The sequence below is a fragment of the Neoarius graeffei genome, chromosome 15 (assembly GCF_027579695.1).
Source record: "Neoarius graeffei isolate fNeoGra1 chromosome 15, fNeoGra1.pri, whole genome shotgun sequence".
Lineage (NCBI taxonomy): Eukaryota > Metazoa > Chordata > Actinopteri > Siluriformes > Ariidae > Neoarius > Neoarius graeffei.
Genome location: NC_083583.1, coordinates 69,446,007 through 69,470,188, shown reverse-complemented (window position 1 = coordinate 69,470,188; position 24,182 = coordinate 69,446,007). Strand labels below are relative to the sequence as shown.

General features: G+C 40.9%; 1 protein-coding gene across 2 annotated transcripts in view; it reads left to right on the top strand.

Moving 5' to 3' along the window:
* vps13c (vacuolar protein sorting 13 homolog C) overlaps window positions 1–24,182 on the top strand; it is a 353,158-nt gene that overhangs the window by 53,087 nt on the left and 275,889 nt on the right. For both annotated transcript variants that reach the window (XM_060941799.1, XM_060941800.1), the window contains exons 10-23: window positions 3,021–3,078; window positions 3,446–3,573; window positions 3,710–3,816; window positions 3,955–4,126; window positions 4,224–4,286; window positions 12,719–12,854; window positions 13,061–13,155; window positions 16,227–16,369; window positions 16,564–16,756; window positions 21,390–21,504; window positions 21,648–21,784; window positions 21,875–22,007; window positions 23,240–23,357; window positions 23,464–23,599. In XM_060941799.1, coding sequence (XP_060797782.1) covers window positions 3,021–3,078; window positions 3,446–3,573; window positions 3,710–3,816; window positions 3,955–4,126; window positions 4,224–4,286; window positions 12,719–12,854; window positions 13,061–13,155; window positions 16,227–16,369; window positions 16,564–16,756; window positions 21,390–21,504; window positions 21,648–21,784; window positions 21,875–22,007; window positions 23,240–23,357; window positions 23,464–23,599 — 1,734 coding nt within the window. The remainder of the gene's footprint in view (window positions 1–3,020; window positions 3,079–3,445; window positions 3,574–3,709; window positions 3,817–3,954; window positions 4,127–4,223; window positions 4,287–12,718; window positions 12,855–13,060; window positions 13,156–16,226; window positions 16,370–16,563; window positions 16,757–21,389; window positions 21,505–21,647; window positions 21,785–21,874; window positions 22,008–23,239; window positions 23,358–23,463; window positions 23,600–24,182) is intronic.

The window sequence follows — 24,182 nt, the reverse complement described above, 5'->3', positions numbered from 1 at the left end:
TAGATTGTCAGAAGTTAACTAGGCCTGATCTGAGACTGTGAGCTATGCTGCAAGAAATGAGAGCAGCACCTTCCCAAATTGGATGGATACCATCCCACCCTAACAGGCCAGCAGTGCCTTCAAAATTACTCCAATTGTCTATAAAGCCCACATTGTTTTCAGAGCACCACCTGGACAACCAGCAGTTCAGTGACCATAATCTACTGTAAGCTACATTACTACACCACATTGGGATGGGGCCAGAGCACACTACAGCATCGGACATGGTCTTTGCTAATTTAAACACCTCTACAAAGTTACTCTTAGTGACCTCAGACTGACAAAGGTGTATATCATTAGCTCCTATGTGGATAACTATCTTTGAGAACCTATGCTTGCCTAGGACCCTAAGATTACCTGCTATGTCTGGCACCCTGGCTTCTGGTATACATCTGACTAAAACTGCTGGTGCCCCTAAAGGCCTGGCTAATTTTACATGCCGTATGAGAATCTCGTATAACCAGAGCTCTTTCAGGTTTCTCAGTGGGTGCTTCACTGAGGAGAGCAAACCTGTTTGACACGTGAAGCAGAAAGGAGTGGTGCACCCATGAGCGAGCCTCAGCGGTAGCTTTGGTTCTACGATGCTGCTGCTGAGTCATCACCCATTCGCCCCGCTATGAGGGCTCTAATACTGGAGTTGGGGGATTGCTAACTCCACCTAGGGCATCTAGACTTTCTCCTGCAGAAATGACACTGCTCTCATTCTCACTAACCCTCTCTAGAGTCTGGATGCACACCTTTTAAAGCTGCAATTTGCAGTCTTCTCTGTCAGAGAGCTAATTAATCCTGCACTTATCACAAATAAAGCTATTACTAACGATGGAGGAAGAATGACTAAACATCCTGCACTCAGCACACTGAACAAGCTAAAGGTGTGCAATGATGAATGGGTTTATGTACCTTAATCGAAGCTCTGTTGATATTAAAGCAGATCAGATGTGGATGGCCTCCACTTACGGTCTTTGCACAGGAGGGGGAAAACAAACAAAAAACTTCTGGTCTTGGCATTCTTCCGAAAAAAATTTAAAATGCGGAAAAAGAAAATTGAAAGTGCAATCAAAAATGAAAAAGATACTTGAAAGTTATTTCTAGAGAAGATAAAAAAAAATTAGTGATTAATGCCAACACTCACGGAAAAATAGTGTGATTTTATAAATAACTTGCTTCTATAACTGTGTCCTATAGAGTCACAAAGTACAATTGTGTAACCAGGAAATTTATTATAGTTTTAGCATGAAGTCTGTTTTGTTGAAGTTTTCACCTGTTCATTGATGGAGAATTGAGTGCAAAACTGTTCATGACAACTGCAGTCCTAAAGTTATCATGGTGATTGTATAGGACTATACACTGGAGCAAAACTGTTTGTATTAATTGTCCAAAGTCATTTTCTCAGTGTATCTTTAGGCTGTCCATAGGCTGGCTCCAGCCAAATGGGTATGCTCATTATTGCCTAATGGTTAGGAACAGTATACATTTTGCACTGAATGTAAGCAGGGAATCTGGCAAAACTAACTATGACTGCATAATTAAAAAGGAAAGCCAGAAGGTAACACAGACATGAGGAAGCCCTGGGACATAATGCAGCCAGCCACTCCACCGTCAGCAAATCTGAGTGTTTTTCTTGGCACTGAATATTAGGGCTGTAACGATATGCGTATCGAAATCGCGATACGCAGAGCCACGATCCGTATCGCGATACAAGAAGGCAGAATCGCGGTACACCCTTTCAAACTTCTCCTCAGCCCAAAAACAGAGGCGCTTCCAAACTTCAATTTATGAATACTTTACTTTTTATTTAAATTACATTTTAAACTTGCTTAAATTACTTTTAGTTTTTTATATCTATTAGTAAGTCGTTTTTTCGCCGACCTGCGACAATCTTCTGCGAGTCACGCAACGTCCACACTTGCCACTGGCAGAGCATTCATTTCTTTTAAGCGGTCGCCATTCTGGTTGCGACGCGGGGAGCGAATCTGTAAACAAGCAGCTCATTGGCTGGCTAGGTGTGCCATAAGCCAATCACAATCACTTGACCGGAAAGGCATGCAGTGTTGCCAGATTGGGCAGGTTTAGGTGCTTTTTGGCTGGTTTTGAACATATTTTGGGGTGGAAAACGTTAGCAATATCTGGCAACACTGAAGGCATGTCTGCTTGGGCGGAAGCCTTCTGCGGCAGTTACATTTTGACACGCGAGCAATGTTTCACCATAAAAATTCCGTAATTTCCATCTGTTTTCCGCGATCACAGAAAATCATTGGCCCTATGAGAGTGAGACAGTGAGAGAGCCACCCCCCAAAAAAAATCTTAACGGATTTACACGATTTGGAAAAATGACTTTCAGAACCGAAAAAAACGGAGCTTCCGGCTCAACAGTATTATTTTGAGAAATAAAACAATCTTTGGATATACATTTGTTCATTTTTGCATACATATTACTCATTCTCTGCAGTGGTCTGAATTATTTGTTATTAAATAGTTAATGTAAGTAAGTAAATGTTAATACGTCAAATTTACTACTTTAAAAAAACATTTAAAAAAAATCATGGGCGTATCGAATCGTGGGTCAAAAATCGCGATACGAATCGCATCGTGAGTTGGGTGTATCGTTACAGCCCTACTGAATATACAGATTATGAGTACATTGTCATTCTTGTCCAGGAGCAATGCTACTACTTCCCTGTCCAACTCCATCCCCCTTGCCATTAATGTGTTGTATTATTATTAATAATAATGTATTTTTTTATCATGGAAATTTTCTGCTTTAAATAAACAAACTGGCTTGTAGTGTTGATTGTAACGACAAAACTGCAGTTTTTATTTCATGATTAATTCGATAGGAATTTATTTCAACAAAATTATATTACAGTTATATCAATATTACAATTATAATAATACTTGTATTTGTAGTGCTCTTCTGAAAACTTTGCATCACTCTATATGCCGTGATTCAGTTTAATTTCTACTTCTTGTTAATTTTGCAGGACAAACTAAAAGCAGGAATCAGCAGCAAAGATGAAGAACTGAAAGGCTATGAATATAGTATGTATCGACTGAAATCTGAATGAAAACCATTTATATTTGTTTTTGCCATTATCTTCTTAAATGATTTGTAATTAAAGAAATTACCAAATGATTGGTGTTAAAAATCTTCTTTGTTTATGCTGGAAAAAACTAATATCTATATCAGAAATTCATGATTGAATGCACAGTAGGAACAAATAAATAAAGTCGATCAGTTTGCTTCTTCCACTCTCAGCTGTCTCATTTTCCTGAATAGTCTCTAGTTTTCAGAAATGTTTTTGGAATATAAGTTTTGACAAGTATTATTAAAGTGTATTAAAGTATTTTTTTAGACATAAACTTATATTATGGCATTGTAAATCATGTGCAATTTTACATTTTACAGTTTTCAAACCCATTTTTGCTTCTGCCAAGATCTGCATCAACCCAAATGCTGATGTTGAGCTGAAGTCACCCAAAGCGAAGTTGCACCTTGAGGTGCAGAACATTGCTATTGAAATTAGCAAGCCACAGGTATTGGTCTCTGTCCAGTACTTTAACACGGTTCTTTTGAGAATTAATAACGCAAGCGATTTTTAATGCCATACTTTCGGTAATGTCTGTTTCATCTGTAGTTAAATTAGGTCAATTGAATACCATTTTTTTGTAGTACCTGTCTGTGGTGGAGCTGTTGGAGTCAGTAGATCGCATGGTGAAAAATGCTCCCTACAGGAAGTTCAGACCAGATGTCCCTGTAAATAGACATGCCAGGCAGTGGTGAGTACTAAACATTGTTGATATTTATTAGTAATTGGTAGCCTATTGTTTATTTATTGAAATGATTCATATTATTATAATTTCATTAGCTTATCCCTGCTCTAATCAGGAAGACTCTGTACTATCATCACTTTTCAGGTGGATGTATGGCATCAACAGCGTCTTGGAGGTGCACGTTAGGCATTTTAATCAGATGTGGAGCTGGACTCATATCAGAGGGCACAGACAGAGACTGAAAGCATACAAGATGGCATACAAAACCAAACTGACTCACAGCAAACTCAGGGAAGACACAGAAAAACAGATCCTGGTACAGAAAACATATACATGTTTATGTGCAATATAATGTATAAATAGATGAACAGTACAGTATATCTTACTACACTGATGATATATTTACATTTTAGGAACTGGAGAAAGTTCTAGATGTGTTCAATATCACATTGGCCAGACAACAAGCACAGATGGAGGTATGAAAATATCACATGAATCATTAGCAGTGCTAGCTTCTATAGTGCCCTGGGCAAACCTCCCATTCAGCACCCCTCAGTTCAACCCCCATGAAAACCCTTCAACAATTTTGTGTCTATCCACCCCAATTCCACCCTCGAAAAAACTACACAAGTCACAAATAATCAAAATATTTAAAACTATGTCAATATAAAAATATATGCAAAAATAAAACTGTGTGTTTCAGAAATGCCCCTGAATTTGCACTGAAATAAAATACGAGTCTGATGCCCTAAAAGATTTGTAACTAGACAAATTAATCACGTGTTCATTGATCTTTGTGTGGAACTGATTGCTGTGACCATGTAGTATATGTTTTGTATGATGTTTATATGTGATGCTGTATTGTTGTAAATATTGTTAGTTGTTGTGGTTAATTGTTTTGGATTGTCTGTATTGTACTGTTTTGTACAGTGGTGCTTGAAAATTTGTGAACCCTTTAGAATTTTCTATATTTCTGCATAAATATGACCTAAAATATCATCAGATTTTTGCACAAGTCCTAAAAGTAGATAAAAAGAACCCAGTTAAACAAATGAGACAAAACCTTATACTTGGTCATTTATTTATTGAGGAAAACAAAAACCACTAAACAAAATTAAATATACAGTACTGTGCATACTGTAAGTCTTGGGCACCCTCTTTTTTTCATACAAACTTTGTTATATATTTCTATTTTATGACCTCTACATTATTGAGTCAATACAAAAACATTTTAGAGTTCGAAACGTTCGTTTTCCAGCACAAAATTAAATGTTGCAGGAAAAAAAGTTTGTATCTGAGCCAGCGTTGTAGTCGAGTCACTAAACCTTGAGTCTGAGTCCAGTCTCGAGTCCCCTGTGTTCAAGTCCAAATCAAGTCCAAGTCATTTAAAAAAAATTGAGTCGAGTCCACTATTAATCCAAGTCGAGTCCGAGTCGAGGCCAACCGCACCATTTGGCTGTTTTAGCACCATTAACATTAGTTTGTTCTTGAACATGATGTATGAACAGGTGAATGTGCATTCTCTTTATCAGGGAGTGCAAAGTATTCTATCAGAGATGGTTGGGAGACTGATGTAAGTGCAGAAAGTATGTTTATTAATACAAGTGAAGACAGGTAAACAATCCAGAACAGCAGGCAAAATTATAAAACCGTGAAAGAGGCAATAGGTCAAGCGAGGCACAAACAGGCTATCGTAGACTCAGCAGAATCAAAGACGAGAAACAGGAAATCAGGGATCAGGAAACCAAACAAAGAAATAAGGCTCGGTAATGTGTCAGCAACGCAACTCAAGACTTCGCAGAGTAAGTGTGTTTTCAGAGTCTTTATATAGACACGCTGATTTGCATCTTAATCGTGTGCAGGTGCGAGTCATTTACAGCGCGCGTGCGAGACTCCGCTTGGCGCACGCGCTGTCCAGAGTGCACCCGAGAGTCTATCTGATGCACGCGCCAAGGCGCGCAGGTATGACACTCTTACACGAAATTAATACAAAATTAATGTAGATATAAATATATTATGGCAAATTATTATGGCATGTTACAAAAAAAAAAAAAAAAAAATCCGAGTCCTCGTCTCCATTTTCCGAGTCCTAATGCAGTTAATGCATGAGTCCAAGTCCGAGTCATCAGTGCTCAAGTCCGAGTTGAGTCACGAGTCCTTAAAATTAGGGCACGAGTTGGACTCGAGTACTAACAAGCCTGATCTGAGCAGTGTATTACATAAGAGAGCACTTTTCAGATTAAAAAAGAAAACGTAATGAAGGCTGCTGGGTTTTGGTGCAAAATGAAGAAGTGAGTGTGACAGTCAAAGTGTCCAGAAGAACTGTGGCTGGTTCTGCAAGATGCTCAGTAAAATCTCCTGCTCATTTCATTATCAAACTGCACTCATTGTTGCTGAGACTACTATTTTTTTTAAAGCAAAGGGTTTTCTCACACCAAATTTCATAATAAATGAAGCTTTGTTTAATTTATTAGGGCCCGAGCCCTATGGGCGAAGGCCCTATTGTTCTTGTAAGAGTTCACTATTATTATTCTTCCGTCTTCTTCTTTATTTTTCTCCGCTGTTGGGCCATTTTCGGGGCACTTGCCATGGGCGAAAACGCACGAAATTTGGCACCAGTTCCGAGAATTGCCACCGCTACTCAGACCCAAAAGCCCAAACTTGGCCGGGGCTCAGGGCCTCTATAGCGCCCCCTAAGTCGTTGTGATTTTGGTCTCCCGCATTAAGGTGCCTGGTTGCCATGTAGTTTGTAGTAGTGGCATGCCATTTGGTATGCATATGTATCTCACTAAGCCGGACAAAAATGTAATGCCAATGCATTAGCCACGCCCAACAGGAAGTGAGGTAATTTCACTTTTGTGCGAAATGCATGGCCACGAAGACGGCGCAACTCCTCCTAGACCGTTCATAGGAATGTCACCAAAATTGATACACATCATCTACAGACATGGCTGACAAAAGTTACTAAATACGTTTCACGTAGGATTAACCGTTCAGAAGTTATACGTCAATCAATTTTCGATGCAAAATTTTACATGCTTAAAAATTCATAACAAATCTTCTGCTTGCTCAAAACTGCTCATACTTCACACGCAAATCCCTCATTGGGCTTCTGACATGTTACCCAATTTCTGTGATATTTCGCCACTGGGGGTGCTATTTTTGGGCAAAAAATCCAATCTTTCAACAAATTTGGTCAAACTTCACGGCCACCCTCTTACTACATCCCATGTCATGTATACCACATTTTGGGAACTTTCGTCCATGGGGGGCGCTGTTTTTGGCCGACGCAATTGCTCCAAAACGGGTTTTTGGTAAATAATTCCATACTGCTTTTCCTTCACACCACTACCTTGTGATAGTGCGTTGCTGTTGTAGACACTTACTTTTCCAGCTCATAATCGCTCATGTACAGCATAGCGCCACCTACTGACATGGGAAAAACCAAAAAATTTATTCTTCAAAAATCTATATCTCATCTTCTATTTACTCAATTGTCATCAAACTTCGTACGCAAACTCTTCATAGCTCACCTGACATGTACGCCAAATTTTGTGCACTTTCGCCCCTGGGGGTGCTGGTTACGGCAGAAATGATATTGCAGCTTCTGATTTGTCAGACTTGGCAAGCAAACTCTTTACAAGACCCTTATTGGGGCGCTTGCCATGGTCGACAACGCACGAAATTTGGCTCCTTTTTCATAGACTGCCACCGCTACTGAGAACCAGAAGCCCAGATCCAGGCGGGCCTCTATAGCGCCCCCTAAGTCGTTGTGATTTTGGCCTCCCGCATTAAGGTGCCTGGTTGCCATGTAGTTTGTAGTGGTGGCATGCCATTTGGTAGACATATGTATCTCACTAAGCCGGACAAAAATGTAATGCCAATGCATTAGCCACGCCCAACAGGAAGTGAGGTAATTTCACTTTTGTGCGAAATGCATGGCCACGAAGACGGCGCAACTCCTCCTAGACCGTTCTTAGGAATGTCACCAAAATTGATACACATCATCTACAGACATGGCTGACAAAAGTTCCTAAATACGTTTCACGTAGCATACAGCGTTCAGAAGTTATACGTCAATCAATTTTCAATGCAAAATTTTACATGCTTAAAAATTCATAACAAATCTTCAAATTGCTCAAAACTGCTCATACTTCACACGCAAATCACTCATTGGGCATCTGACATGTTACCCAATTTCTGTGATATTTCGCCACTGGGGGGGCGCTATTTTTGGGCAAAAAATCCAATCTTTCCTCAAATTTGGTCAAACTTCACGGCCACCCTCTTACTACCTCCCATGTCATGTATACCACATTTTGGGAATTTTCGTCCATGGGGGGCGCTGTTTTTGGCCGACGCAATTGCTCCAAAACGGGTTTTTGGTAAATAATTCCATAATGCTTCTCCTTCACACCACTACCTTGTGATAGTACGTTGCTGTTGTAGACACTTATTTTTCCAACTCATAATCGCTCATGTACAGCATAGCGCCACCTACTGACATGGGAAAAACCAAAAAATTTATTCTTCAAAAATCAATATCTCATCTTCTATTTTCTCAATCTTGATCAAACTTGATACGCACACTCTTAACAGGTCACCTGACATATGTGCCAAATTTTCTGAACTTTTGCCACTGGGGGCGCTGTTTTCAGGCAACAATTTATATCTCGGCTTCTGATTGGTAAACTTGATCAAACTTGACAAAACAACTCTTCATAGGTCCCTTGACATGTATACCAAATTTGGTGAACTTTCACCACTGGGGGCGCTCATTGCGCTGTAGCAGTTGCAGGAGAGGTCTTTACAATCATGAGGCACCAGGAGTATGTTGTTTTGGTTGCCTCAAACACACATGACTTGTGGGGAATGGGTAGGCAGACGGGAGCAAGTGTTGTAGCGTTACATACAGACTAATAGATGTCTAACAGAAGACAATCCTATGTAGCTATAGCTTGGTGACTGATGAGGTAAATACATTAATTTGGTTGGGAAGCCATGGCATAAAATCTTCTGTCCATGACAACATCTCAGCGCACCGTGTACTCTGTGTCCAATTCTGTGCTTTGTCGCCATTGTGGGAGTAATGTCTCTTGCCGAAGAAGCTGTGGAAGGTCTTTCGCGGGGACGCATGCCCCCGCCCCCCTTGGCCGCTGGCGCGAGGGCCCGTCGAGGCCGCTTGCGGCTTTAATTATGGCTTACTGTTGTTTTATAGGTTTTTTTTATGCTGAAACATTTAATTTCATTATTTTTAAGCCATTTTTGGTCAACAGCATTTCTTTACATGTGCCTAAGACTTTTGCACAGTTCTGTATATCATTATGCACAATTTATCAAACTTTCAGAATAGGAACCTGTGGCAGCGGGGGCGTGGTCAAGCGTCGGTCTGTGACCAGAGGGTGGAGTCAGGGAAGGTAAGTGGCAGAATCACTGCACCTGATGTTGGTTAATCTGTGTTTGTGTCTTCCCCAGTGACCGCGCCCTATATGAGGAGAGAGAGAGAGAGAGAGCAGAAGAAGGAAGCGCTCTCCCCAACCAGACGACTGGTGTGTGTGTGTGCGCGTGCATGACTAGAGAGTTGACAACGTCTGAAAAGTCTAAAAGAGTTTGTGGAACTTAATTCTGGCCTGCCGTCTGAACAGCCGCCAAATGGTCCTCCGCCAACTCGATGGCCTGATCCAGCGACGCCGGGTGGTGGCACTGGACCCACTCCGCAGTTCCCTCTGGTAGGCAGGCGATGTACTGCTCCAGTACCACCTGATCGATGATCCCCTCGGCGTCGCAGTTGTCAGCCCTCAACCACCGCCAGCAGGCGTCCCGGAGCTGCTGGCCAAACGCGAACGGCCGGCCGACTTCCTCCAGATGCAGAGCGCGGAAGCGCTGACGCTGTTGTTCAGGGGTGCGCCCCACCCGCTGGAGGATGACCCAACGAAGGTCCGCGTAGACCAGCCGGCGGTCGGCGGGGAACTGTAGCGCAGCCAGCTGCGCCTTGCCCGTTAGCAGGGGGAGGAGGCACGCCATGTGCTGTTCCACCGGCCAGCCCGAGGCCTCTGCTGCCTGCTCGAAGAGCGTGAGGAAGGCCTCGGGGTCGTCATGCAGGCCCATCTTGGTGAGGGGAGAAGGGCCCGTGGAGGTGGTGGACCCTGCCGACGCAAGGAGGTGCCGGAACGCCTGTCGGTCTTCTTGCTGCGCCAGCACCAGGGCCTCGAACTGGTGCTCCTGCTCCTTTCGGAGGGTGACTAGCGCTTGGTGCTGGCTCTGCTGGGCCGTGGCGAGGGCGTGGACCCAGTCCGCGAAGGGGGAGGACTCCATGGGGCTGTTCTTTTTCCTGTGCTCAATCCCGGGTTTCGGCACCACTGTAGCAGTTCGTGTGGGTGGAGCACAGAAAGACGGCAAGCCAGAATTAAGTTCCACAAACTCTTTATTTTAGTCTTTTCAGACGTTGTCAACTCTCTAGTCATGCACACACGCACACCAGTCGTCTGGTTGGGGAGAGAGCTTCCTTCCTCTGCTCGCTCTCTCCTCATATAGGGCGCGGTCACTGGGGAAGACACACAAACCCAGATTAACCAACATCAGGTGCAGTGATTCTACCTTCCCTGACTCCACCCTCCGTTCACAGACTGACGCTTGACCACGCCCCCGCTGCCACAGAACCAAATTAACCATACAATGTCCTTTGGCTAATTCTACCTCAAAAGGCTCAATATATCCCAAAGCATACAAAATACCAGCATAATATAGACTTCTTTTATGTTAGTGTAAAGCATTGGAAATTCCCCTTACTGAGCTCAGGACCTAGTCAATACAATCACAGAAAACCTTTTATGATGTCTATCCTTCCATCCATTATCTAAACCGCTTAGCCGTCAGGATTATGGGGGAAGTTGGAGCCAATGCCAGCTGAGTTTGGGACAAAAGGTGGGGTACACCCTGGGCAGGTCACCAGTCTATCCCAAAGACAAATAACTGTTCACATCTATGGGAAATTCAAAGTAGTCAATTCTAACCTAATCAGTATGTCTTTGGACTGTGGGAGGAAACCAGAGCACCTGGAGGAAACCCACACAGGCTCAGGGAGAACATGCAAACTCCACACAGAAAGGCTCCTGTCACCCGTGAGATTCGAGCCCAGAACCCCTCTTGCTGTGAAGTGACAGTGATAACCACTGCACCAGCGTGTCACCTTTAACATGTCACCTCAGTGAAAATTAACCAAATGAGTAATGTGCTAGTTAGAACCTGTGTGAAATTATATCCATTGTTATGTAAGCTAGTGAGGCAGAAAATGGAATATTGTCGCCCTGTGTGTAATAATAGTATAGCAAGCAATAAACATAAGTGTTATATTAGTCTATATACATACATAAATATTATACTCATGAAGAGATGACAGCTGCATACCTTTATCTTTTGCGGGTTTGACTAATTGCATTAGCCTTCCAAGTAGTGTTCAGGAATCAGACACAGTCTCAGTGTTTAAGTCTAGGCTGAAAACACATCTGTTTAGTCAAGCCTTTTGTTAATGGTGTTTATGAGGTAAAGAAGTAGATCTGGAAGGTCCTCAGACATGGTGTGTTTTGGTAAACTGGGATGTATTTGATGCTGTCAGTCCCCCACTCGCTTGCTCACTCGAGTTTGTTGACAGTGTAATGGCTGGCTGCTTTATGTCCCGGGGCTCCCTCATGCCTGTGTTACCTTCTAGCTCTCCCCTTTTAGTTATGCGGTCATAGTTAGTTGCCGGAGTCCCTGCTTGTATTCAGTGCAATATGTATGCTGTTCCTACTTATTCAGGTGACATTGGGCATACCTAACAACCTGGGTTTTTTTTTTTTTTTGCCCCCACCCAAAAAAAAAAATCTGTCCCTCTGAGTTACATGTTGGTCCTGGGATCGAGATGCTGACCTCTTCTGCTCCTCGGACCTGCCTGATCCATCCTGGTGCCCTGTGTCTGGTTGGAGTCTCATCGCATCGCTCCTGTAGAGGGCGGCCCCATATGGACAGTTGGGGGTCGCGCCTGGAGGACGCTCTGGGCTCTTGCAGTGGTGCTTTTGTGGCCGGGGACCGCAGTTGACTTGCTGACTTTAGGACTTCAGTTGACTTGCTGACTTTGGGACTGCGGTTGTCGCGAACGGTTTTGCGCTTGGGTTTCCGTCAGTGGGGGGTTTATAGCATCAATGAAGCTGACTTCATGTTAAAACTGTTAATGTTATAGTCATGTTGCCCAGATGAGGATGGGTTCCCTTTTGAGTCTGGTTCCTCTTGAGGTTTCTTCCTCATGTCGTCTGAGGGAGTTTTTCCTTGCCACCGTTGCCACAGGCGTGCTCATTTTATCCCTAATTTTATTAGGGATAAAATTAGCTCATATTTTAAGTTGTTAAAATTCTGTAAAGCTGTTTTGTGACAATGTTTATTGTTAAAAGCACTATACAAATAAACTTGACTTGACATGACTAGTACTGTACAAAGTTAGAGAAGCACTATTTGATAGATTCCCCTGCTCCTCCTACCTTGGGCTTCCTGTGGGGAGACCTGAGGTCAACCTACCCTTGCCCCTTTCCCCATCTTATAGCTGAGTGGGAGACCTTCCCAGGAAGTTGCCTGGCTCACAAACTAGCATCAGGGTGCCCACTGTGACAGATTAATTGGCCCACACCGTGACGTGGTATCATTGACATGACATGCAAATTAGCAATTGAAAACTGATCACGTAAATGTCGCTATTCTGTGGTTTTTTTTTTTTTTTTTTTCTTCTTTGTGCGGGTGCTCCGTGTTACTCCCAGCAAGATGCCCATGTCGCCCATACCTAAATCCGCCACGGCATGCAACATTATTGTAAAGATAAATTAGCTGTATTTTTGACGATTCTGAGCTTTACATTTTATATTTCTGTGCCTTTCCTCAGGTGGTTCGATCAGGTCAGAAGCTTACTGCCAAAAAGGCAAAACAAAGCCATGGAGGAGGTGGATTTTTCAGTGGCTTATTTGGAAAAAAAGAAAAAAAAAAGAAAGACCAGGAAGAAGAGGACAAAGAGCCAGAGAGTGGGTGCTTCAGTTTACACTTTCAAACTTATTTTCATTATGGTATTACTGCTGAAGAATATTAATTTTCCTCGAACTAATAATGGATGTGTGTGAGTAATCACAAATGATAATAAATCTTATTGTGTGTGTGTGTGTGTGTGTGTGTGTGTGTGTGTGTGTGTGTGTGTGCGTGCGCATGTTTCTGTATGTGTTTCTCAAAAAAGGTATAGATGCTGTCATGACCACTGAAGAGAAAACCAAGTTATATACAGCCATTGGCTACAGTGAGAATTCTCCCAACCTGGCCTTACCCAAAAATGTTTGTATCAGACATGTATACATTCCATCATGTGTTGTCAAATAATTCAATTCAGATTATTTGTATGGTGTTTTTAACAATAGTCTATGACCAAAAAGCAGCTTTATTGAAATCTGGGTGTGTTATCCGATGGTGGCTCCATTTTGGTGTGTTAGAGCAGGAAATTTTAGAGCCATGTGTATCTTTAAGATATGAAGTGTAACTCTAATAAAAAAAAAAATGTCGTTAAAAAAAAAAAAACACCACCACACACACTGCAACAGAAAGCTATATTTAGCAGTTAAAATTATCAATAGATATAGAATAGTTAGCCCACTAGACTAGTGAAAGATAATTAACTCTACTGCAAAGCGGTACTTAACTTAATTTGGGTCAAAAATATGGAAAGCTACTTACCCAGTTAAATTCATTAACACAGACTAGGGATGTACAGTATTGTGCAAGAGTCTTAGGCACCCTAATTTTTCATACAAAATTTGTTATAGATTTCTATTTTATGACTTCTACATTATTGAGTCAGTACAAAAACATTTTAGAGTTCCAAATGTTCGTTTTTTTTCCAGCACAAAATTAAATGTTACAGAAAAAAAATGTTCGTATCTGAGCAGCATATTCTATAAGAAACCACTTTTCAGTTTAAAAAGGAAAACATAATGAAGGCTACTGGGTTTTGGTGCAAAATTAATAAGCAAGTGTGACAGTCAAAGTGTCCAGAAGAACTGTGGCTGGTTCTGCAAGATAATCAGTAAAATCTACAGCTCATTTCCTTATAAAACTGCACTAACTATATCTAAGACTGCTGTTTTTTTTTTTTTTAAAGCAAAGGGCCGTCTCACACCAAATATTGACTTTTTTTCATTTATTATGGCTTACTGCTGTGTATAGTATTTTTTTTTTTTTAAATGTTGATTATTTTTAATGTTCGTTATTTTAAGCCATTTTTGGTCTACAGCATTTCTTTACATGCGCCTAAGACTTTTGCACAGTACTATGTACTGGAGTTCCTTGTACAGTCCTGTAGAAGGAAGCACTCGGTGTAGCCAATGGCCAGTGTGTCTCATGGTCAGTGTGCCATCATGTTGGTTCCCAAAAACAAGACGTCATTCACGAATGAGTTGATGTTTCTGAACAAGCCACTAAGGTGTGTGTGTGTGTGTGTGTGTGTGTGTGTGTGTGTGTGCGCGCGCGCATTTTGGTTACTGACAGGCAGAGTTCTTCCTTGAGTTCAGTTTGCTGTTGATGAGCTTCTTTAATTGGAAACCACAAAATTGAAATGTAGAAGAAAAACACTACATTTCAACTGACTTTATAATTATCAAGTTCTTCCATTATCAATTTTTTCAGAAGTAGATAATTTATGTATCTTCTTATGCACAATACGTTATTTCCTGCTAATGCTTATACTCCCTCAGTAGCATAAAAACATCTGACACTGCTGAAGCTTTGTTTCCAGGTGTACACACACACACACACACACACACACACACAGCATTGTTTTTTCTCCTGTAAAAAAGTATTTATGATGATATAATGAGCTTAAATGTTAAAAGTGGAAATTAAAGAATATGTTTTCCCCCTCACAGGGCCCATGAGCTCTGGGGAGGATTAATTCCAGGTGAAAGATAATGGACTCAAAGAACTAAAGTTGACTATAAAAGATGTCTGGCTTGTGACTTTAGTTTTGCTCGACAAGTTGTATTTTAACTGCAAGTAAAAATATTTTTAACAAAGGCATATTCAACTGTTATTTCTCTTTATTAGATTTCTATTGGCACAGATAGTCTTCAAGTAAATTAAACTAAATAGCACATAAATATTTGTTTGCACATACCTTGCTAGCAATAACCGTATGAAACCGGTGACATCACTAAACTGTTTCATTCTGATTTTGTGATGCTTTTCCAGGCTTTTTACTGCAGCTTCTTTCAGTAGTTGTTTCTTTTGTGGTGTTTCTACTTTCACTCTCCTCTTCAGGAGGTGAAATGCTGCTCAACTGGGTTAAGGTCTGGTGACTGACTTGGTTAGTCTAAAACCTTCGGCTTACGTCCCCTGATGAAGTCCTGTGTTACGTTTTCAGTGTGTTTGGGTCATACTGCATGATGAAGTTCCTCCCAATGAGATTGGATCTATTTCTCTGTAAATTGGCAGACATAATGTTTCTGTAGACTTCTGAATTCATTCTGCTGATACCATCATGAGTTGCATCATCAATACAGATTTATTGAACCTTTTCCAGAAACAGCCATGCGAGCCCACACCATGACACTACCTCCACCGTGCTTGACTGATGAGGTTGTATGGTTTGGTTCATGATCAGATCCTTTCTTTCTCCACAGTTCTGGCATTCCATCACTTTGGTAGAGGCTCATCTTGGTTACAGAACTTTTGTAGCTCATCTCTGTATTTCTTTGTTAATGAGTGATTTGAATCTTGTGGTCTGATCTGGTATGGAGAACTATTTTGGATCTCAAAGTCTTCTTCAAAAGGTAGATTGTGATACCTTCACCCCTGCCCTGTGGAGGTTGTTGGTCACCGACTGTTGTTTTCTGACTGCAGTCAAGCCAGCCGTGATCATAACTGCATGTAAATATGATGGTTTATGGTGACTGCCATCTTTATGACTACAGGATGGATCTGCTGTGAATTCTGGATGTAAAAATGTTGAACAGTTGCATACAGGCTGTTGGTATTATTTCTGTCAAATTCACATGGGCCAAATGAAGACACATGACTTAACTAATTCGTGAATGACAAATTGCTACAATAAAATATATGAATTAGTAGGATTTTTTTTTTAATAGCTAGAGCAGTAGATTTCTGAAAAGGCTTTTTGTAATACTAAAACGTCTGGTGGGCAACTACAAAAAAAAAAAACCCAACCTTTATTGCCTAGTCACATGATCTGCATGTACCAAGTGCCTGGACTAGTGATATGCCTGTTACAGCGTACGCCACTGATTTTATAATAAATCTTACACATTTATGTACTGTATTATATATTAATTATTTTGATATGTTAGTGAGTTGGTATTCACCTTGCTTGCATTTTGTGTGTACATATGTGATCATAGTACGTAGCAGTGATCATAAACTTCAAGCTCCTACAAACATCAGTCACCGTGCGTGAGGAAGCTAGTGTTCCAGAGATTATTAAAGTGCAGATGCTTGGCCTCAGCACCACCATCTCCCAAAGACCTGGAGCACAGGCTATAAGGTACGCCTAACATCCCCACATCTTCACTGTTGAAAGTCACTCTTTACAGATATCTAGTATTTGCTTATTAACAAAATTGTATTTTATATTGTGTGTATGAATGTAATGTGAGTTTACTGTCTGTCAGCATACACCTATATAAGTCAAATGCTTTGTGTATGTGTGTTTTTCTGTGTGTATACTTGTGCTGTCAGAGTGGAGGCCAGTCTGGAACATTGGTATGTGACTGGGCTGCAGCAGCAGGGCATTATACCATCTCTCATCGCATCCAAGGGAAACTTGGACTCCTCTCTGCTAAGTGTGCTGTTTGAGCTTAATCCGGAGGACACAGCAGTGGATCAGTTACTCCATGTCCACTCCCAACCTGTGGAGATCATCTATGATGCAGTGAGCAACACATGCAAATATTGTTTTTACACCAGATGTTTACAGTGCAGGTGAAGCACAGGTTTTTGTTGTTTCCACTGCCAAGTAATCCATACTGTACTTAAGTGTCCTTTCTCACCAAGTCCAAAAAATGTGGAGCTAAAAATATTCATTAATTGACCAAATGCAGTTGTCAGAGTCAAACTGATAATGGCTGTGATTAAAATAATTATTTAAATAAAGATTTTAGCTGTTAATTTTCTGCAACAATTTTCAGCAGCAGTGTAAAAACTATTGTTGTAAGCCCTCTCATGTTTCAGGTCATATTTATGCAGAAATATAGAAAATTCTAAAGGACTCACAAACTTTCAAGCACCACTGTATTTTGTCAGCAGTTACAGCTTTGAGTCTTTTTGGATACGTCTTTACAAACTCTGCACAGCTGGATGTGGGCAGTTTATCCCATTCTTACACTCGTATCCTCTCAATCTCATCCAGATTAGATGATGAGCATCTCTAACTCTCCATCTTCAGCTTACTTTGCAGTTGGTAACTTTGGCTGAGTTACTCGAAGACATTCTGAGACTTGTCCCAAAACCACTCCAGCGTTGTCTTAGCTGTATGCTTTGGGTTGTTGTCATGCTAAACTTCACCCCAATCTGAGATTGTTTGAGCCTCTGGAGCAGCTTTTCTTCAAAGAACTCTCTATGTTTGGCATCATTCATCCTTCCCTTGTATTGTTTATTTTCCTATTCATTTTCAGGGTGCCAATAATCTTGGACGTGAATGTATTACAGTGTGGGAAATAAGGAATTTTAAGCAGACTGTTGCAGGACAGACAAGTCTGAAATGTCTGTCTATCCAAATTTCAGCCTGTCTGAATGATGGGCCAAAGGCCTGGAACAATGCAGCTGGGGGTCCAGGGCCCGCTTTAGGGTCCCAGAAGCTGAAGGGCTTTAGATGCCTGGAGACGGCTTCTCGGCTATTTCCAGGCAAATTGTGATCTTCAAAGGCCAAATTACACTAGACATTAGTTGCTAATGACACTACAAAATGAATATACTGTAATTTACAAGAAAATGTCAAAAGGTTCAAGAAAAACATGTTTAAAGTTATACCCAATAAAACAGTAGTGCACACAGGTCAGTTCCATGACTAGAAAAAAGTATGGGGGGGCAAGGATGTTCCAGTTGGTTACAACTTACTGGTACTCATATACAGTGCTCAGTGTAAATGAGTACACCCCCTTTGAAAAGTAACATTTTAAACAATATCTCAATGAGCACAAACAATTTCCAAAATTTTGAAAAGACAAAGTTTAATATAACATCTGTTTAACTTATAACGTGAAAGTAAGGTTAATAATATAAACTTAGATTACACATTTTTCAGTTTTACTCAAATTAGGGTGGTGCAAAAATGAGTACACCCCACAACAAAAACTACTACATCTAGTACTTTGTATGGCTTCCATGATTTTTAATAACTGCACCAAGTCTTCTAGGCATGGAATGAACAAGTTGGCGACATTTTGCAACATCAATCTTTTTCCATTCTTCAACAATGACCTCTTTTAGTGACTGGATGCTGGATGGAGAGTGATGCTCAACTTGTCTCTTCAGAATTCCCCAAAGAAAATAATTTCTTTACACCACAATAGTGAAGGCTACAAGAAGATCAGCAAAGCTTTACTTATCAGTTAGAATACTGTAGCAAAAGTGGTATAGAAATTTAAGAAAGGTGGAACTGCAACCATCTCACAGAGACATCCAGGTCGTCCACGGAAGTTAACACCTCGACAGGAGCATCTTCTGATGAGAAGGGTTGAAGAAAATCGGCATGCAAGTTCACTGCAGTTATCTAAAGAAGTAGAAAGCCAAACTGGGGTGACTATTTCCCGTGACACAATACGGCGTACACTGCAGAGGAATGGCATGCATGGATGCCGTCCACGAAAGAAGCCTCTCCTAAAGCCCAGGCACAAAAAAGCCCGCCTAGAGTTTGCCAGGGTCCATGCTGACAAAGATGAAGAATACTGGGACTCTATACTCTGGAGTGATGAGACCAAGATAAATGTTTTTGGAACTGATGGCTTCAAAACTGTATGGTGTTGCAAAGGTGAGGAATACGAAGAAAAATGCATGGTGCCTACAGTGAAACGTGGTGGTGGCAGTGTCCTTATGTGGGGCTGCATGAGTGCTGCTGGTGTCAGGGAGCTGCATTTCATTGATGGCATCATGAATTCACAGATGTTTTACTCTATACTGAAAGAAAAGATGGTACCATCACTCTGTGCCCTTGGTCATCGTGCACTTTTCCAACATGACAATGATGCTAAACATGCATCTAAGGCCACTGTTGGATTTCTGAAGAAGAACAGGGTGAAAGTGATTCAGTGGCCAAGTATGTCTCCTGATCTGAACCCAATCGAACACCTATGGGGAATTCTGAAGAGACAAGTTGAGCATCGCTCTCCATCCAGCATCCAGTCACTAAAAGAGGTCATTGTTGAAGAATGGAAAAAGATTGATGTTGCAAAATGTCGCCAACTTGTTCATTCCATGCCTAGAAGACTTGTGGCCCTTTTCCACTACCCTTTTTCAGCTCACTTCAGCTCGCTTCAGCTCACTTCAGCCCGACACGGCTCGCGTTTCGACTACCAAAGAACAGCACGACTCAGCTCGCTTCAGCCCTGCTTAGCCCCTAAAACTCGCACCGTTTTGGAGTGGGGCTGAAGCGAGCCAAACCGAGCCAAGTGGGGCTAGGGGCGTGAGGAGACACTCCCCTGTGCACTGGTTGGTGAGGAGGAGTGTCCTCACATGCCCACACACGCCCCGCGAGCACGCTGGGATCTGTAAACACCGTAAACCCGGAAGAAGTACGAATTACGAGAATTTCTGGAGCCTTATGCGCCTCGCCTCATCTATACGCTCTTGCCAGTATCTGTTGGCGTTGTCGGTGACAACAAGCCACAGAACCAAGACCAGCAACACTAACGACTCCATGTCCTCCATGTTTATTGTTTACTATCCGGGTCGTGAAACTACCGCTTAAAAGCTCACTGATGTCACTGTTTGCGCCGCTTAACGACATCACATGACGTCCACCCACTTTCGCTAACTCCACCCAATGTGTCCACCCACTTCCAGCCAGCACGGTTCAGCGCGGTTGTAGTCGAAATGCAACTCCAACAGCCCCGCTCAGCTCGACTCAGCCCAACTCAGCACGGCACGGCTCAGCCCGACTCAGCCACGTTGGTAGTGGAAAAGCGGCATTGGTGCGGTCATTAAAAATCATGGAGGCCATACAAAGTACTAGATGTAGTAGTTTTTGTTGTGGGGTGTACTCATTTTTGCACCACCCTAATTTGAGTAAAACTGAAAAATGTGTAATCTAAGTTTATATTATTAACCTTATTTTCACGTTATAAGTTAAACAGATGTTATATTAAACTTTGTCTTTTCAGCATTTTGGAAATTGTTTGTGTTCATTGAGATATTGTTTAAAATGTTACTTTTCAAATGGGGTGTACTCATTTACGCTGAACACTGTATAGGTGCTATAATAACGCTCATGAAACATTATGCCAGCAATTACTATTTTTATACTATGTTTATAATAAGTCTATAAGAAATTTAGTAATTAACAATACAACTGTTCTTAAATAATGGAGTTAAAATTTTGAGTATGAGATTCCAAGTAACTTTTGTAATAAAATGACTTTTAAAATTACTCAAAACTAAACATGGTCATATCATTTGTCATTCAGACTAAAATCTGCTGTACTAGAACTTTAGAAAATAGAAGAAAATAAAAAATATGTTAAAATATAGATCTACATCCTACAAAGCATATGACTATGACGGTCAGTCTTATTATGAATGAAAAAAATGCACATAATAATAATAACAACATTATTGATTGGCAGTTTGGCACTTAACATAATACTGTACTGCAAAGTTTCATGTAAACCGAAGTCTTAATCAACTGACTGGATCAATCAGATACTGTCAACCCTAAAACACTAGATCAACTGCATTGTGCAATAAAAACAACAGTGAATACTGAGTGTATTATTGTCTTATTTAGTGTGCCACTTGGGGAGAGGGAGGTGCCTTTAAATTTTGGCAGGGCTAGGACCTTCGGTGGTCAAGTTATGAATTTTTAAATCCGTGTGAGCGGCTTGAGCTCATGTTACAATTTTTGGGGGGCTCCAGGGCGAATAATGGGCTGAGCTGCAGTCATAATGGGCTGTGTCTGGGCTGGTCTGAAAGGGCTCAAGGAGAGGGAGGTGCCTGTAAATTTTGGCCGAGTTATGAATTTTTAAAGTTGGGCCTGTGGGGGCCCCGTTTCACAGGCCATGTTACGACATAATGTATTCGCCCAGTGTAACATTTTGAAGAAAATTGGAAGTAGATTAGACCCATATCTTTACAATTTTTCATGGGCCATCCAGTTTGATGCTTTTGAAATACAGACTGACACATTCAAATTATTTTTTATTGGCTATCTGGTTTGATGCTTTTGAAATACAAACAGACATATGCGAAAATTACTGGTCAATGTCCACCGGTCTGACCTTATTTCCCACACTGGTATTACATGGTTAAAAACTAAAATACTTTGTTTGTTTGTTTGCTTGCTTGCTTTGTAGCTGACAATCAACAGCTTAGTAGAGTTCTCTAAGATGGCTAAGGGTGTGGACCTGGAAGTAATCACTTCAGCAACACTCAGCAAACTGGAAGAAATAAAGGAGAAGACAGCTAGTGGTATGATTTTCCTCCCCTATTGAGACATGATAATTATTTATATCAGAACTAGGAAGTCATATAAATCAAGCATGTACTTCACCCAGCAATCACAGTACAGATTATATTAATTACCCAGTTTGACTTGCTGTTATCCACTGTAGGCTTGTCTCATATTATTGAGACAAGGAAGGTTCTGGATCTGAAGATCGACCTCAAGCCCTCCTACCTGCTGCTACCCAAGTCAGGTTTCTACCATAACAAATCGGACCTCATCATCATAGACTTTGGTAATCTGCAAGTGAGTGTCAAATGAAAACATGTACTCTGTTGTGAAGTTTGTGACCTTTAATGCTGTGCATATTCATATACATATTTGTGTGTATCATAGCTGAACAGCATATACCAAAGCAGTCCTGAACAAGTATCTGCTAGTTTTTCATCCCTGGAAGAGATCATGGACCGAGCATATGATAGATTCTCACTGGAGCTACGCAATGTGCAAGTTCTCTACAGCAAATCAGGTACATATGTATATATGTAGGTATCTAAAACAGTGACCGATAAAGTTTGGGGTGCATTATGTATGGGCAGGCTTGATTTCCTTACAATTAAAATTAATTTAAAAAAGTGTTTTCTTGTTCCTTGAGGTAGACAGTTTTGAGTAAATTAAATACCTGCACAGTCTCGTCTGGACCATGAACAAAGAAAACTTTGCAATGTATGCAGTGAATGGCGAGTATTATTTGTCTTAATTCATTAATTTGTTTTGGATTGCTTTCTTTCACATCATTAATATGAAATGACAGAATAATGACAGAATCACAAAATATTTTCAAAATTTGTGTCAGCAACTGAAAAAAATAAGTGATTTAGACTTAACAGCATCCATTCATCCATCATCCGTAACCGCTTATCCTAGGATTATGGGCAAGCTGGAGCCTATCCCAGCTGACTATGGGCGAGAGGTGGGGTACACCCTGGACAAGTTGCCAGATCATCGCAGGGCTGACATGTAGAGACAAACAACAATTCACACTCCCATTCACACCTGCAGTCAATTTAGAGCCACCAGTTAGCCTAACCTGCATGTCTTTGGACTGTGGGGGAAACCGGAGCACCCAGAGGAAACCCACACAGACATGGGGAGAACATGCAAACTCCGCACAGAAAGGCCCCTGTAGGCCACTGGACTCAAACCCAGAACCTTCTTGTTGTGACGTGACAGTGCTGGCCACTACACCATCATGCCAACCACCTTGACGACATAATCTATATCAAAAAAATTTATGTAAAACTTCTACTAATTATTGCCAATTTGAAATCACTCAACTGAAGTTTAGATTAGTAAGTACCCTTATGTGTAAATTTACTTAAACTCAGGTAGAATATAAATGTTTTCAAAACTAACTGGATTTTCATGAATGCCATATTTCCTGTGAATTCTCTTGCATATAATTTATGAATGAAGTCATTTATATCCAGCTTGATTAATGAAGCTTGATTTTATGTGGTTCTTTCTATAGCAATGTTTGAAAATGTTTTTAATGACTAAAACACCAAAACTATTTTTTTCGCTGCCTGCTTTGTCATGGTTGGCTATTCATTTGCTTTTCTAATGGAAAGCTGTTCTCTTGTTCTCCTATTTAGAGTTATATGATATACAGTTATTTACAATGTTCTACATTTTTCATTTTTATAATTTTGTAACATATTTAGTATGTTATTTATTTTTGAATGGTGTTTTGCTTCTCAGGTGAGATGTGGAAAAGTGCTCATATGCAGGGTTCATCCAAGCAACACATTCTGCAGCCCATGGACTTCACTGTGGAGCTTGCCAAGTGTATGGTGGAGAAAGACATACGCATGCCTAGGTTTATTCTCACACTTAAATACAAACATACACACACTTGCTCTTTTTCTATATATTTTTCTTTTTTCTCTGTTTCTTTACAATGCAGATGAATGTTGTTTTTGTAGGTTTAAGGTGGTTGGGGAGCTGCCGTTATTGCATGTGAAGATTTCGGATCTGATGATACAGGAGGTTGTGGAGCTGGTTGACAGTATTCCCATTCCCCAGGTTTCTTCCACACCACCCTCTACCCCGAACCAGAAGGTCACAGGACACACACACACACACACACACACACACACACACACACATCTGCTTTAAACAATGTACATAGCCACAAAGCAACATTACAGAAACCTGGATGTAGATTTAGATCTCTCATGAGAAGTGTCAGTGTCAAGGAAAAACACCCCGAGGCAACATGAGAAACATTTAGAGAAACCAGACTCAAAAGGGAACCCAACTTCTTCTGGGTGACACTGGATAGTGTGATTATAAATCATTATGCTATAATGTTGTATATGAGTAAAAAACAAACAAAGTAAGTAAAACAAAGTGTGTTGAAAGGATGTCCAGTAAGCCATATAGTTCTGGAATACACACAGTACAGTCTTTATGATCTTATCACCAGTTCTTGTAAGGTATGAATCTGCAGAATTTAGGGGATTTTATCCACTGAAAGAGGGAAGAACTTCAGTCTTGGGAAATGTAGATCTTTAGGGTATCTATGTAGAGCCACCCACAGCAAAAGAAGGTCTATCTCAAGTGCAGGAAGCTTCAAATATCTGTGCAACGATCTGTAAATATTATAAATATTTATTTCTGCTGTGATCACACAGTTTTTTTT